This window comes from Pezoporus occidentalis, unplaced genomic scaffold (genome assembly GCF_034315485.1).
Source record: "Pezoporus occidentalis ecotype Australia unplaced genomic scaffold, CSIRO_AGI_Poc_V1 ctg48, whole genome shotgun sequence".
In the NCBI taxonomy this organism is placed as follows: domain Eukaryota; kingdom Metazoa; phylum Chordata; class Aves; order Psittaciformes; family Psittacidae; genus Pezoporus; species Pezoporus occidentalis.
In genome coordinates this window covers 2,643,981-2,660,162 of record NW_026915813.1, presented here as the reverse complement: position 1 = coordinate 2,660,162, position 16,182 = coordinate 2,643,981, and the positions used below count along the sequence as shown (strand labels likewise).

General features: G+C 35.7%; 1 protein-coding gene across 9 annotated transcripts in view; it reads left to right on the top strand.

The window, feature by feature from the left end:
- BOD1L1 (biorientation of chromosomes in cell division 1 like 1) overlaps positions 1-15,842 on the top strand; it is a 37,895-nt gene extending 22,053 nt beyond the window's left edge. For 3 of the 9 annotated variants that reach the window (XM_062636391.1, XM_062636388.1, XM_062636386.1), the window contains 13 exons: positions 192-235; positions 1,126-1,213; positions 2,451-2,530; positions 3,231-3,315; positions 4,283-4,356; positions 5,679-5,754; positions 5,835-5,869; positions 7,814-7,859; positions 10,911-10,945; positions 11,059-11,143; positions 11,594-11,747; positions 13,356-13,499; positions 14,703-15,842. In XM_062636391.1, coding sequence (XP_062492375.1) covers positions 192-235; positions 1,126-1,213; positions 2,451-2,530; positions 3,231-3,315; positions 4,283-4,356; positions 5,679-5,754; positions 5,835-5,869; positions 7,814-7,859; positions 10,911-10,945; positions 11,059-11,143; positions 11,594-11,747; positions 13,356-13,499; positions 14,703-14,811 — 1,055 coding nt within the window. In that variant the 3' untranslated portion in view covers positions 14,812-15,842. Of the gene's footprint in view, positions 1-191; positions 236-1,125; positions 1,214-2,450; positions 2,537-3,230; positions 3,316-4,282; positions 4,357-5,678; positions 5,755-5,834; positions 5,870-7,813; positions 7,860-10,910; positions 10,946-11,058; positions 11,144-11,547; positions 11,748-13,355; positions 13,500-14,702 lie in introns of those variants that run through there. The other 6 variants (XM_062636387.1, XM_062636390.1, XR_009968041.1 and 3 more) reach the window with 6 other exon arrangements.
- The last annotated feature ends 340 nt before the right edge of the window (positions 15,843-16,182 follow it).

Genomic DNA, 16,182 nt, shown 5'->3' with positions numbered 1-16,182 from the left:
TCTTTATTTTTATTTTGGTTTTGTTCAAATATTGTTAATAAGATTGGATACCTTTTACTTCCAACATTGAAAGTAAGTTTTGTATAGTTTCAGGTACTCTGGAATCCTTTCAGAGGGGTGAAGTAGAGGATACTATGACACTTCGCTCTTGCTCAGCTTTTCTGATTATATTTGTAATTATTTTTTAATAGATTTGCTGCAGAGGAATGTTGCTTTAGAAAAAGAAACTTTTCATGTAAGTTCTTGGGTTTTAAACTTCCTCTCTAATTCTGTGATTTATTTTTTTTTCTTACTTGCATTTCCTTCTATTTACATTAAATATTCTCAAAAGGAAAATACTATTTGTGTGTTCAGAGTTTATGTATATGAGACTGTGCAGCTGTGTAGGTTGATGTCTAATTTGCCAGTATATAGATCTTGTATTGTTCCACAGTCTGTGACTATTTCAAGACTGTTACTGATGGAAAAGAGAAGCTTGATTGTGCTCCTTGAGAACAGAGGACAAAAATAGGGATTATTCTTGGGGCTTTTGATAAGGACTATAAATCTGTTATTTTTAAGCAATCTACTGTGATTTCACAAGAACTTGGAGCTTATATGTGTAAAAGGATGACTAGGAAAGTTGCAAACATGAAGTATTTCTCATGGAGCAGAAACAAGACATTTAACGCATAGATAACAAGATAATGTGTGCTTTCTTAAATTTGGGTAGTAAATTTATTTATTACTGTGTTGTCATGCTGATGGGACGCTGATGCTAGTGAGATACTTCTGTTTCTGCATATTGGAGAGTGTCTTAAATTCAAAAATATTTTGTGTGAATTGATAAACTGCTTTTAAAGCACGGTAGGGTGCTTAATTAAAACTCACTTTTTCTCGTTAAAAATATCAATTAGAAATTCTGAAAATAGAATAAGTCAGAAGTTCTTTCATGGTGTTAGTCTATAGTAGTAGCATTGCTTGAACTCTAGGAATAAATTGCTTTCATAATACTGCTACTTTGATTCTAATGTGTGTTGTGCTTGGAAGTAGTAAGTAGAAAAAACTTTCTCCCTTCTATGTTTAGAAACTTTGTGGGAGAAAAAAGAAGGTAAGGAGTTACCTTTCATCGTGTTTTATATGTAGGTGGAAAACTTGGATACCCAGATAACTGAAGAGCATAGATCTAGAGGAATACAATGTAAATCTTCAGGATCAACGGATAAAGAAAAATGTGAGTGATGCAGAACTATACCAGTTTGTGTAAAGCTTTTCTGTTGAAAAGCAAAGTTCTGTTGCAATTAGGCCATAAAATGGTATTTTGGAGAAAGGAATGGAACATTGGGGATTCCAAACTCCAAAACAATTGTTCTTCCCAAAACAACTTTAATATTGCAATTAATATATTTGACAAAAAATACCATAACAAGTTTAACACTGCATGGAAGAGTATTACAGTAGCTTTTTTGCTCTTAAGTGAACCAACTTTTATTATTTAATCGTTAAAATCGTTACTAATTTTACCATTTTTTAATAAAACACAATGAAGGAATATAAAGCTGAGGAGACCCGATCATCAGAGGAAAATCTACCCCATTCTGGCTGGATGTTTCCATCTGTTAGATTGGAAAGAACTAAGTTTTAATGTAACATTTTGTGTGCCTAGAAGCCAAAAGTAAGCAGGAAGTCAGTCCACTGAATGGCATAAATATTTTTAACTTAAAGTTAGGTAAAGTTAACTCATTGCTAATGAGTTAACTTTAATGAGTCAACCCAGGGAGGTTGTGGAGTCTCCTTCCCTGGAGACATTCAAAGCCCGCCTGGACACATTCCTGTGTAACGTTATCTAGGTGTTCCTGCTCTGGCAGGGGGATTGGACTAGATGATCTTTTGAGGTCCCTTCCAATCTCCAGCATACTGTGATACTGTGAGACACTTTGTTGACATAATAGTTATGCAGCTGACTATGTAATGCCTATTCAAGCTCTGCCCTCAACTGCTTTTGTCTTTCCAGGATAAGAATAATTTTAAAAAAATAAGGATAATTAATATCCTTTTTTGGTAATAGATTTATTCTAAGAATTTTGATTTGCTTAAGTGAATAATTAGAAGCCATGCTGTATTCATTATAGTGTCCCACATAGCATTAGCTGCTTTCTTTGGGTGAGTTGAAGTTAAGGTTGATGTTTTATTTCTTGATGTGGTACCTGACACATTTCAATTTTGATCTTACATTTAAAAACAAGCAGAAAACCCACCCGTAAAGTACAAGAAACATGGAATTCTTTTTTGTGATTGTTTTGCCTTCACATTTTGGAGAGGGGTTAGCAGAAGTTTCTATTCTTGTAAATAAGATGCTACTTTTCAGAATCATTTGAATCACAGTAATGAGCTGATATAAAAGTGTCATTAAAGTCTGACAAATGCAGAAGGCACTTCTCTAACAGTTGAACTGTTGTTTCTTTTTACAGGCAACCAGCTGATTGCTCAGGATGTGAGAAAAGACGATGAAGAAAGTCAGTATTCCAGAACAGAACCTGATAACATAAAGGTATTTTCAAGAACATTTTCTTAATGTTCCACAATTGTAATGTAAATAAGATGGAAATTTAAGGCTTATTTCTATAGCAGGTTATTTTGGGAGATATTTTCATTAACTATAAACTACTTTTGCATTGTCTCTTGAATACAAAATAACTGACTATAGAACTAACACACTTTTCAAGGAGGAGACAATTAAAAAAAGGCAGGGGTCTGTTTTGCTATGCACAGCAGCTGAGTCCCTTTGAGGTGTGATGGACAGATATGCACGTTATTAAGGAGCTTGGGATCGTGTGGACCGTTTCTGGATCCCGGCTGTCCAGTCAGTTCAGCGTCCGTTCAGTCAGTTCAGCGTCAGTTAAGTCAGTTCAGTAGTCATACAGACCTGAGATCTGCAAGAGGGCATTGAACTTTACCTGAATTCTAGCTTTGCACTGATCCTTCTAAGTCAAAACAGGCATTCAGGTCAAAGTGGATGTTTCTTTTAAGAGCACACATGGAATATTTCTAACCCACTAATTTTGATGAAGCTTCTCAGCATCAAAATTTTTGAGAGACATTACACAATCTTGATGAATAAAATAATTACTCATGTATTGGGATGTGGTTTGGTTTGCAGGTTTTGGATGGTTTTTTTTTTGTGTAAGTAACTGACAATGACAGAATTTGTAGTAAGACACTCTTTTCTTTGTTGTTTCAAAATAATCTAGGAAGTTATTTCAGATGATACAACAGAAGCGTCCAGAGAAATTGATGTAATGCATACACCTCCTAAAAGTACTATGGAAGAAAAAGGTAATGAAACTGGCTGGTTTTGGCAGTTTTCTGAACCCATACTGAAGGATAATTTCTTTGCATTTGAATGGTTCTGTGAGAAATTAGGAACTTGATCCCAGGAAATACTTGCAGATATTCTCTAGCTGTTGTCTGTTCTAGTACTGCTATCCAATAATGCATTAGTCCCAGTTCCTTTAACAGTGAGAGCAGATCTGGTGTTTATTCTATGCTGTCACCACTTCATTATTACTTAAGCATGTGCCTTGGGTAGGAAAGCTAATTGCAGATAAAGTAATGGATAGGGAAATGGCAAAATTCAGGTATGTGACAAGAGCTGTTCCTGACCACAAATAAGATATGCCCTTCCACTTGGGGGGGGGAATATATATAGGTATATGTTATATATATTTTATAATATTATGTATATATGTGTGTGTGTTAATGTATGTGTGTGTATATATATACACACACAAATAAATATATTCACCTTCAAAATCAGTCCTGTTTGTTTCTGTAGAGAAAGTAAGCAGGAAAGAGCAAGCAAGTTGTGCTGTTATATTTGACTTATTAATTGCACTAAAATATATAATAAAATGTGGTGTGTACACAGTGTTAATACTGGCTTCGATATAACTTCAGTCTGCAATGGGCATGTATCAGATTCCTGTTTTGTGGAATGTGGGAGAAAATTGAATAGTGGACTGTGTTTATCTTACCATTTCATGGCAGGTCATGCTCTTGAGCTTTTGTTTTTGCCTTAAATTAGCAGACCTGTAACTCATCTAGTGTTAGGGAATCGTTCTGGCAGACCAGTGTACTGTTGCTGCAAGGTAAATAGTGTTTATTTCTGATGGGTGTTTTTAGGGGATTTTGGAATACAGAATGAAATAATGCTTTTAGTGCAGAAGTTGTGGCTCGTACCTCTTTGCATAACAAACCAAAAGCGTACAATTTCTCTCTTCTTGTTTTTTTTGTATGTATGAAGATGAATTTATCAGTGAACAGGAAATGTCTGAAAAGGAAAAGCACAATCTGGAATCAAATGAAAATTCTCCAGAGGTGAGTTCTTGTTCATGGTAGCAAACTGAGATAATGCAGGTCCACGCTGAAAATAAATACTTTGCATTTTGTTAACAGCAATATTAAAACTTTGACTAGACCAGCATAGCTGTGAATATTTGTCTTCGGTACTGTAAATTACTGAAGACTCATGAAATTCTGTGTCACAAAGCATAAACTTATAGACTGTAAGATGTCAGTGGCTGATTACTGAAGTAGAATTAAATCCCTTCCAACATTTAATAGTACTTATAAATTGTATAGAAAGCAATTCTATAGAGCTGTCTTGTATAGAAGTCATGTTTTGTAAATACCCTGTAGTTAAGATGTGGACAGTTTAGGCACTAGCAAATATGACCTGGCTTTACAAAAATATTATCACTCAACAAACTTCTTCATGTTATCTCTTAAGCCTGTACTTGTGATACTTTACAGTGGTGGCTGTAAACAAATGTCTGAACCCTACAGATAAATTTGTTGCTGACCCCTAGAAATGGACACAGTTCTCATAAGGGTGTTGGGTTGTCATTTGGGGTTTGGATTTTTTTTGCCTCTAATTTGGAAGTGGAAGAAAAGTTAAAGAATAAATTGTTACATTTGTTCCCTCAAAGCTTGGGTTACTAAGATCTGTTGTGGGAGGAGACATCACTAGACTTCAGTAAATGCTGAATGAGGGACTTCATGTTCTTTCCTTGTAAACAAGAGAAAGTCTTGGGATTTTGTGATCTGAAAATCTGATCATATTCAGTGCTTAAAGTTATCTTTCAAAGCTTAAACTTGAAAGTAAGGGGCTTTTTTTACTAAAGGCCTTGTTTTTATAGCGAATGTCACTAACCCGTATATTGGGATAGCTAGGATGTTGGCTGTTTAATTGCACTTGCTCAACTCACCTGTTATAAGATGTAGCCTCTGTCATATGCTATTTTGTTAAAGGGTCTCACAAGGTATAAAGTTTGCTGTTCTTGTAAGACTGAAAAGATGTGTTTGTGGGTATATAGAGTAAGCTAGCAGTATTTGTGAGATCAAGTGATAGAGTTGGGGGAAAGGAGGCAGAAGACACTGTCTTGTCAGGCATGCTTTGTGCCTGAGGCCAGCCATGGAGAATGTGGTATAGCTGAGAGTTGTTTCATTTCTTTTCAGCTCCATCAGTGGATTTCATAACAGGCAGTGTCTCTTCCTGCCTCATCTATATTTTTCAACTGGCAATCACTACTTCTGCCATTATTCCATTATGAAGTCAGCAGCAATCTTTGTATTATATTGCTCAAATGCTAAATGACAGTTACAGTAACTAGAATATTTTTGTCCTATACTTTTAATAGGAAAATCAGCCTGTGATAGTGAAACGGAAAAGGGGAAGGCCTCGTAAATACCCTCTTGAAGCTGTACAGCCTGGTGGTAAGTAGTTCGTAATGTCTGTATGTCAGAACAAGGAAAATAATGACATTCAAGTTCTGAATTCATATTTCTTCCCTCAGGTGGGGAGTCAAAAGCTGATATGAGCACTGGGAATGTAAGTGCCTTTATTTTATTTGGGTGCATTTAAACACAGTAATTCAAGAATCATTTATTTGTTTAACAGTTAACAGTATTTCAGAAGTATCTTATGGAAAACTTAGTAACTGAGTTCAGTCTAAGCAAACAAGGACTATTAATAGTATCTCCTAATATAATTGAACTTTGTAAGTAAAATAGACTATTAAGTTGGAACATATTAAATAACAGGATCAAATTTAGTACAACATACTTAATACAAATCCAGGTGTTAAAATGGTTTGCAATATACTTGTACACAGGGTGAAATTCTGATTGTCTTTTAATTTGTGCTGAGAGTAATTTTGGCCTGAAGGGAAAGGGTTTGACTTTGTTTCAAAAACGTGACATATTTTCCTATACTGAACCTATCATATAATAGCTCTTAATATCTGCAAAATGAAGTATTGTTTAATGCAGTTTTATTACCTATATTAGCATGTATACAGCTCATTGAAAGGATAGAGATGTGAGTGGTAGTAACTTCAGAGCTCATAAAACATACCTCTTTGTTTTAAAGCTCAGCAGTACTTTTATTTCTTAACCCCTGTTAACTTTTATTTCTTAACCCCTTCACTGCTAAGAAGGTACTCTGTTGGGATTGTTTCTGGAATCCAGTTGGATTACAGCACAGGGTAGTAATGGATTAGCCATATTTGCATTGTATGACTAGTTGATTTATTCTGGCGGAAGGCTTCTCTGTTGGGGATTCCTCTATGTCAGAATCAATGTTATTGCGTAGCAAAGAGGTGATTTTAAAAATGAAGCTGTAACGGAACTTGAGTGTTCTGTCTGCCTGCCCAGTGAGGCATCAGGCATGGCTGTTGGAAGTTTGGGAAGTCACCTAGGCTATAGATAGCAGGACTTCTCTCTTGTCCCTGCTTGTTCCGTCCCCGCAGCATTTCAGGCAGCCCTTTGAGTCCTGTCCCTTCTGTGGGTCTGGTGGAGCTTTGTTTCACAATTCCTAATCTTTCCTAATCGGTTCTTTCCTATCCCTCTTCTCCCCAGTATTAATTTAATGAAATGTAATTTGGATTGGTGGGCGGGTTGGGGTTTTTATTTTGTTCAGGGAAAGGGAGGCTTGTTGGGATTGGCGTTTTGTTTTTTTTAAAGTCCCCCTCAGAAATAGATATACCTTGGCATCCTCAGTACTGGAACAAAATCATCTTGTTCTAGTTAGACTATTTTAAAGCTCTTGTACTTCTCAGTGATGACTGATTGGTGTGTCAGTCAGTTACAGGCTGGCTCCAAGAGGAGCGATATCTGCCCTCCATCTGAGACAGTGGTTCTCTAAGGTGAGATATTATCTTTGTATGACAGTTTCCCCTAGGCTGCTTGGAGAACATGTTGCTACTTCAAAGGAAGTGTAGACATCCCAGTGTAGTTGTTCAGTGATGAAAGCAACTGGATTTTTTGGACTGTCATCATAGGAGGTTATGCAATTATACATGGCTCTTTCTGCATCTGTATAAATGCAATATTCTGGTGATACATAACTCTGCAAATGTATGTGTGTCTGTATGTGTCACATAAAGTAACTGCACTAAACTTATTCTTGTGTTGCTGATAATTACATTTTCAGAAATGTAGATGATTGAAACTGCTCTGAACTTTGTCTTTTATTGCAGCAACTATAGTGTCAGTTAGGTTACTGCAGCTGCTACGTTTTCTTTGGTTTATGGGCTGATTTGACCCACTGCAAATTTTGATCATAAATGGAAAAACACATGCTACTGTTAAGAAACTCAGTGCAAACTTTCTGTATGCTTAGTAGAATGATCATGGGTTCTAGATATGCAGATATGTCCTGCTATGAATGGGAACAAGTTTCTGTGTTTATGTAATACAGTCCTAGGTTTTTCTGACTTTTCGTTTTTCTTTAATTAAAAAAAAAAAAACAAATTTTTTTTGTTTTTAATTTCAGCTGCAGTTTCCTATCTTGGCGAATAGAGTTAAAACACCTCAAACTGGTAAGCAAATGATACCTGCTTTAACAAATAAAATAAATGTGAAAGAAATAGAAAATCATACACATTCTTCATAAGCATCATCTCTGGCAGTCAGTACTATCAGTGTGGAAAAACAGAGCAGTGAAGACTTGTCCCTAATTCCTACTGAGTTTTTAATTGTAAAAATGAGCGGCTTGATAACAACTAATTTCAGAGATGCAGCTGCACTGTTAGGTGCTAATTAATGCATTGCAGAATATACTAATAATTATTTTATGTGGATAAGCATATGGCAGAGCTTCAGAGGAAGGTAGGTACCCCATCAGACTGGTTCCCATTTCTGTTTGCTTTCTTTCATACAGCAACTATCAATCACACTTAATACATTAACTGCTGCAAAATTTGGAATTCTGTTCAGACGGTTTATCTGTAGATAGGTATCTGAAGAGCTTAGTGATAGTTTGAGGGGATATTTCTTTCCCCTTTCACAACTGCTTTAAGATTTTAGACCATTGCTTAACTTTAGGCAGAAATGTACTTTCAGTGCTTCAAACTGCTATCAAGTGAGAGACTTTTCTAGTCCTCTTCCTGTTCAGACATCTGTGATTTGTGAGAGGGCAAACTGTGGTGAATTTTAGGTGGCATAGTCAGTTCTTTGTGTGTATGGAGTCTGAACTGCACTGGTTGAATATTTAAATGTGTCTGTCTTTATTATGGCCATTCATAAAATAGACTTGAAAATCCATTCAGGAAGCAGACAGACTTGAAAGGCAGGTTAAAAAATGGCTTGTAAACAAATACAAACATTCATGCAACAAATCTGGAAAAAAACAAGTCTTCAAATCTTCTGCGAGTTTCCAAAAGTTCAGGTTTCTACAGAGAAAATAATCTGGCAGCACTGCACATATGGGCTATTTCCCATTTTCTCAGCATCTGTTAAAATGTCAGCTTTAATCCGTATGCTTCAGAATTGTCTCTGGAGAGTTAGCTGTTTGTGTGATGCTTGGTTTCTGTCAACTGCAAAGGGAACAGCCAAGAATGTGAGAAAGGTGTAAAAGTGCGTTCTGGTTTGCTTTTTGTTCAAAAGGATGGACACCTGACTGTGTTCATAAAGCTTAATTTAGCATGTTAAGTAACATCTAATTTTCCAGGTAAAAGGCTGCTGATGTCACAGCAATTTTAAGAAGAGTGTATAAAGTGGATGAAATGTTAAATTTTTCATCATATGTTAGTATTCATGTGAGAAAAGGGGTTGAAAACCCCTGGCAGTGAAAAGAAAACAAAGTGGAATCTCTCTGTGCAATTCACTTATTCTGGTAATTTCTGGATGTTCTGCATAGCAAACCCTTGTTTGCTATGGTGACAGACTTGCATGCAGAGTGGGAAGCAAAGAATTTCTTTTCAGTCAGTACAACTTGTGCAGTTAAGAGACATCTAGCTTCTGAAAGCAGCATCCTCCTATAACACTGACACTGGACTTGAAAATAAAATTGTTATTGCACTAATCAGTGGTTGCTTTTACTACTAAAAGTCAGGAAGATTTTTAGATACTATAGCTTATTATTATTTCTTTATATATTTATCTTTATTTATGTATTATTTATATTTATCTTGAGGCAAAGGTACTACATTTTCATAACCTAAAGAAAGAGTTGTGTCTATCAAGAAAGGTGTGTCTTCTAGTTACATATTCTTCAACCAAAAACCTTTTTGCTGCAACTTTGTCAAAACATACTAGAATTTTGTAGTATGTCTTTTGAACACAACGGGAATGTTGGTTATATGTTAGATTTACTTTGTGTAAAATACTTAATACATTTGTCAGTCCTCTTTTATTGCATTTCTGTATTAAATAGTTAAATATCTGTGTTTTATTTCATTTGCTTTCATGTAAGTTTTTCCCTATGGCCTTAAAAAGGGAACTCCAAAAAGCACATGTGAAATCAAGAATATCTCTCTGTTCTTTGAGATCTGTTTTTGATCCGTTACATTGATATTCTTCTATTTATTCTACCAGTCTGATTGGTGATGGGTTTATAGTTGGTGTCTTTTGTGTGCCTTTCAGAAAAGAAAAATAGGCAGCAATTTTATGGCAGGGGAAAGAGATATAAAATTTGCTTTCGTTTAAGTTGCTTCTCTCCTTCTATTGCTAAGGATTTTTATCCTTGCAGTGTTGCACATAATTCAGTTTGACAAAGTTCAAAAGCTTTGAAAAATAATCCCTTTGTTATCAGAGTTAGTAAAGGTAGAAGTGGGAAGCATCTATTGTGGAGAGAGATCAGGTTGAAACGTGGATCATAGGGGTTATAAATGCATTTTCACATGCACAGGCCAGTCTTTAAGAAGCACTGAACTGGAAGTAGGAAGTACTTCAGCAGCAAAAGTCATACTTAATAATTTGCATAGGAGGTATTAAACAGGATTTAAAGATTTTCCTTTTGAGCTACAGCCATCTTGGTGCTTCACTACAGGAGTAGTTAAGTACTAGACACATTGCCTGGAGGTACCATGTTCTTGGAAACTTTTGGACTTGGATTGAACAAGATCTTGAGCAGTATGATCAGATCTATTAATTTAGCCATGCTTTGAACAGGAGGTTGGACTAGATGAACTCCAGGAGCTCCTTCCAAACTAAAATTTTCTGTGATTAATAACAATCATAGAATGGTTAGGGTTGGAAAGGGCCTTAAGATCATCTAGTTCCAACCCCCCTGCCACGGGCAGGGACACCTCACACTAGGCCATGTTGCCCAAGGCTCTGTTCAGCCTGGCCTTGAACACTGCCAGGGACGGAGCATTTGCCACTTCTTTGGGCAGCCTGTGCCAGTGCCTCACACTAGTTAAAAGGGGTAAGTCACTTTTGCTTTTCCATTAAAACAAAACAGCATATGCCACAAAGCAATAAATGTCAACCATATAAAGCCTTACTACAAAAAAAATAAAACATAAAATTAATCATTGTCCCAGTCTCTGTTATATAGTAAAATACAACAAAGCCATGTTCTAAATTAGATAAAAACATTGAATGTTCTGTGATGTTTACATGAAGTTTTGTTCTTTCCTTCTTTTTAGGTACAGACATATCTAATAAGAAAGAAACAACAAATGTAAGTGTACTCTTCTTAATTTGTATGTTTATAAGCAGCATGTAAGGAAAAATGTCTGTCTTCTATTTAAATTAAACTGTTCTTGCCTTACGTGCTTCCTTTTATTTTTTCAGGAAGAGGAAGCTGAGAAAGCAGAAATGATTGTGCGTAAAAGGGGAAGAAAGCCCAGGCGTTCTCTGGTTCCATCAGAGGAATCTGGTAAAGGAAAAAAAAGAAACTGTGCTATTCCTGACAGAATGAGAGGATATTACTCTGCCTTTTTGTATACTAATAGCAACAAGATAAGCTTTACTCAATTTTCCTTTCTTTAGGAAAAAGCATTCAGTTACATCTAGTGTAAATATTATGTAAATATGTGTAAATTGCTGTAATTTCATGTCAGAATTGCTACATCCCAGATCTTCTATAAAGCTTCATGAATTTTCTATGAATTCTGGCTATGAGCTGCATAAGTAAACTCTGGTGAATGTGTTAGCAAGATTAAGTCAAACAAGTGTGAATTAAAAATGCTGAAGCATAAAGGAAATGGAAAAGTACTTACTTAAAGTGGGATTTGTGAATAGAATACCTTTTCTAAACTAAGCATCCATATCCTTTTGGAGGACTTCTGGAAAATTATAGCACATGTGTAAAATTTTACATGGACAGAAACACCGGAGCCTGAAAGAAAACGTCGGAAATTAACATCTTCTGAAGATGAACTTAAAGAGCAGGAGGAAGGAGAGGAAGAAGATGGTGAGGAAGATGATGAAGCACATTCTGGGGCCACAACAAGATCAGCCACAAGATTAGAAGCTCAAAGGTAACTGTCTGTGTGTAGAGACCAAAGTAGCAAGCTTTTTCTGCATTGTTCTCAGTTGTTGTGTGGGTGTTCAGAGGGTTTGTTTGTTGCTTACTTTTTCTTAAGTTGATGAGAGCTTCCCAACTAATTTTGATTAGATTTCTAGTACCGCTCTTCTAGGTATGAAGAGACAAAAAGGGTCGTTGGAAAATGTTAGGTGCTCAGTAGACAGACTTGGATATGTCAGTAGGTAAGAATTGATCCTGTTGTCAGTCTTAATCCTAGTGATGTCTTGAAAGTTGAGCCTGAGGACACTTAGTTATGATAGGTTAAAAGAGACTTTGACTTGACTCCAATTCACCATTTCATTTTTGAAGTTGGAACAAGGTGGAAAATATATTATCCAGGTCCATTTGTTTTTCCAAGTATTATCCAAGTTAAAAACATGAATCTACAGTATTAGAGGATTTAATTTCTAGTAAGTGATCTGAATGCTCCTTGTACTGCAAAAGATCAGTGTGGTAGCAAGAGTTTTGTTTTCAAGAAGCTGTTTTTCCATCTCCCTTAGCGTAACTGCCTTTCTTTAGGATATTTGTTGTGGAAGCGTAGATCAGTATCAGCTTTGAGAAGTTCTAATTCATATTTCTGCTTTCCAGAAGAGGACTCCAGGCTTTTTTTTTTATGTTCCCAGTGTTCATTCACCGAACTTACTTCATACCTAATGATATCATAATATATGTTGGCTATGGGGTTTATTTGAATCACTATCCACAGCATGCTCTTGATTTCATAATTTCAGAGCTAAATCAGAAAGTACTTAAGTAGTCTTCATTTAAATAAAAACTGTGAAGGTTTACTACTGCCACTTGGTAAGCAACAGTTTTGCTTTGGTAAAGGCAAAGGGACTTCCTTTAGTCTCATGTAAAAGTTTAGATATTAGTGTTTTCATTCTGATTCCTTGTGGAAACATCAACCTTTTTATTTATAGATTTGTTTGGATTTTACCTCAGATTTCTAGTACTGTTTTTTTTCTAACGAAGCATCTCAAGGTGCTGCAAACAATCTGCATTCTATAAGCAGCATTTTGGAATAATTCTGTGGAAGGGTCTGCATCTTAATCTTCAGCATTGCTGGGTTATCAGTTTTTCTGACTTAAGTAACCTGTTTTGCTAACTATGAAGTTGATCTCCAGTAACGAGTTCTTCATACTGCTGAACTGGTGGATGCTGAAGTTAATGAGTTTGTCTTTTACACTCAATAAGCAGGTTCTCTTTGCTGCTGCTGCCGTTGCTGCTTTTAAGACTAGCACTTCAAGCTATTTTTTTTAAATAGGATAGTTATGTACCAGAATTATTGCAGTTTGCAACTAGGTTTTTTATTTAGTTAAATATTGTCTGTGAAGTAGCCTTTTGATGCTACATTTGTTACAAAAATGCATGTTCAGTGTTGCAGTTTGTCATCTCAAAGCATTGCAGATGGTTTGGGCTTTTCCCTGTTTCTTTTGGCAGCTTTGATTTACTTGTTACAAATACTGTGCAATCTATATTTTCTGCACTTGGAATGCAAAAAGAAATTGACTTAGTAAAAGTATTTTGTTATATATACATTCATCATTCTTTTGTATTACAGAAAGCAGCCCAGCAAGCCAACCACACGTGCAACTTCTAAAAGCACCAGTCCAAGTTCAGTTTCTCCTAAAACCCGACAGAACCTAGCAGCAAAAAAAAGATCTCCAAGCGACTCAAAAATGAATAAATCTCCTTTGTTGACACAGTAAGTATTGAAGTTGAATCCTCTTACATTACTTATTTTGGAAGCCACTACATTGATCCTTTCTTTATATGTAATGTACTCCTTCAAAAAGCTGAACAGCAGTATAGTTTTGCTCTGTTCTGTTATTTTGAGATGCATAAAAGCTTTTAAACGATTTTCTTCTGTTTACGTCTTTTTCTTGCTTTCTTTAACATTTGAAAGACTTAGATTATTTTTTTTTTCTTTCATCCTCAGAAACCTCTTGGGAGAATCTTAAAATGCTGTTATGCAGCGTTTTAACTTGAGCTGTGATTCTTTCCTGAATGGGAGGAAGAGCAGCTGTAGCTGAGGTTAAAGCAACATATGATGACATGATTCTGGCTTCAGAGGTCTTTCTAAGATCAGCTGATAAAAGACTCTGAGAGTCTTTGTATCAGGTTTTGAAAATATTTCCCTTTCCCTCTTTTCCCCTTTTTAAAGTTGAGATCACAGTGTAAAATCCCAGGGGAGTAATAAGTGTGATGCATGGTTGCTATTCATCTTGTAGTTTACCTGTAAAATGGGTTATATGCCAAATACATTTAGCTGTCATCCACTCTGAAGTGTGACAGTGTCTTCAAACTGAACCTCAGGAACATGTGTATCGTGCAGTCACTGATCGACTGTCACAGTTAACCTCATGTTAATTACTTTGCATGGTTATGAATAGCCAAGAGTTTAAGCCACATTTACAACTGATTGCAGCTGAAATGTGGTGGGCTTATATATGGATGCTTAAATAGAGATGTGATGTATGGATGCTTAAGTATATACGTGATATTTGCCCTTTACTCCCCCTTGTGTATGCAAGACTTAAGCCACTATTGCTATTATCTTTGTGAGACAGGGTTACAAGAGAATGTATTTCATTATATTCCATTATAATCCACAAGTCTTTCCAAAAGAAAGTGGAGGAAGGAGGAGAGCTCCTTCTACACCCAGAGCACTCTCCAACATAAAGAATTAGTATCAGTATCTTGCTAAGATGTGATGCAGATGTGCAAGGTCTCCCTGTGGTCTCTGCTGGTATATAATGTCTTAGTAGTAAACTTTTAAGTAACATGTACTCGTCATTCATCAGAGGTGGCCAGTTAAGTTCTGTCCTCCAAACACCATTTTGCCTGACTACCCTTTCTGTTTTACAGGTCCTACCATTGTTTAAGTAATTATTAATGTGTTTTTCAGGTTAAAGGCACAGTCCAACAAGCGTAAAAGGGAAGACAGCCCGACAGTGGTACGGAGAAAAAGCCAGCAGAAAACGGAGGAGACGCCGGTGAAGAAAGCAAAACGATAATTTTTACCAGCTAGTACTGCTCATGGAAGAGTCAAAAAAAAACACATCTGTGCTTCTATTTTTTTTAAAGCAAAGGGATTTGCACGTGCTTGTTTCAAAGCTCTAAGTTAATCAATGCAGTACTTTTAAGTTACATTTTAAACAGCTTTATAAACTATTGTTTATACAGAATATTATGTACATTTATTTCAGATGAAAAATAAGTTTACTTTGTATCTGAATGAAAAACAAAGTAGTTATATATTTTATCACTGACTTGGAAAGTTGGAGTTTCCCAATGTGACATGCTAATGCAGATGCTTCCAACTCATGAGGCACCCCTGGGCCTACTAATACACTTTGTACATAAACTTGTAAAAATAGGTTGTATTTTACTCTGTGTATGAATCTAATCGACGATGAACATTTTATTTATTATATGGAAAGCATTGGTCTGTAAACTTTAGTATATACCTTAGGTTTTTTTAATTATATATTTTACATTCTATGCAGACGTTGGTAGGAAACTTCCCCTCCACTCCCCCAGGGCTGTCTAGAACCTGAAGGTCTGTCAAATCTGCTCAGACAGTTGGTAAAGTATTTTTCTCGCATGCATTAAAGTGTAGTTTAGCATAGTGAAAGGGACCGGGCTCCTTTCTGTTCACTCTTGTGACAAAGTATAAAATTTAAAATGTAATCTGAACTAGATTATATTTTGACTTGTGAATTTACTACCAACTGCAAGAAATGGAATAGTATTAGGTTAGGTTCATCCAGTCAGCCAACACTACCCTGAAATGAAACAGTTTTATTTTGCAACTAAACACCTGTTCTTTCAGTATTTGTCTTTTTCAACAGAGAGGGACCCATTGAAATCAAATGTCACTTCTTAACTGTAGAGCGTCAGCATTTTATGTTACATTTTATACGCAGGTATTAAAAAGAAAAACCTGGTATTATTGCCAGAATCTTTTTTTAATGTATATTAACTCTGGTAAGAGCAAATGTTCAAGTGAAATTGTATATAAAGTTAAACTTTTCTTATGATCAAATGTGTCTCTTGTTATGATGTGATGAGTTGCCAAACAATCTGAGATTATTTTAAGTGTTCTGTTGATATTCTGGTTTATAATTAAAAAGGATTCTAGGGGGTTGGGGGTTTACTTTTTTTTTCTTTTTTTTTTCTTTTATTTTACTTTTTTTTTGGTGAATTTTTTTTTGAACTTGTAAGGCAGATATTTCCGTCAGATATTCTGCTTGGTTTCTTACTGAGATTTTTATATAAAAACTATAAAATGTTTGCCAAAAAAAACCTCTGAGTTGCCCTATTTTATTATCCTTTCATTATATTGCTGTGGACCTTGGTTTTACGGGTGTATTTGGATGGAGTCA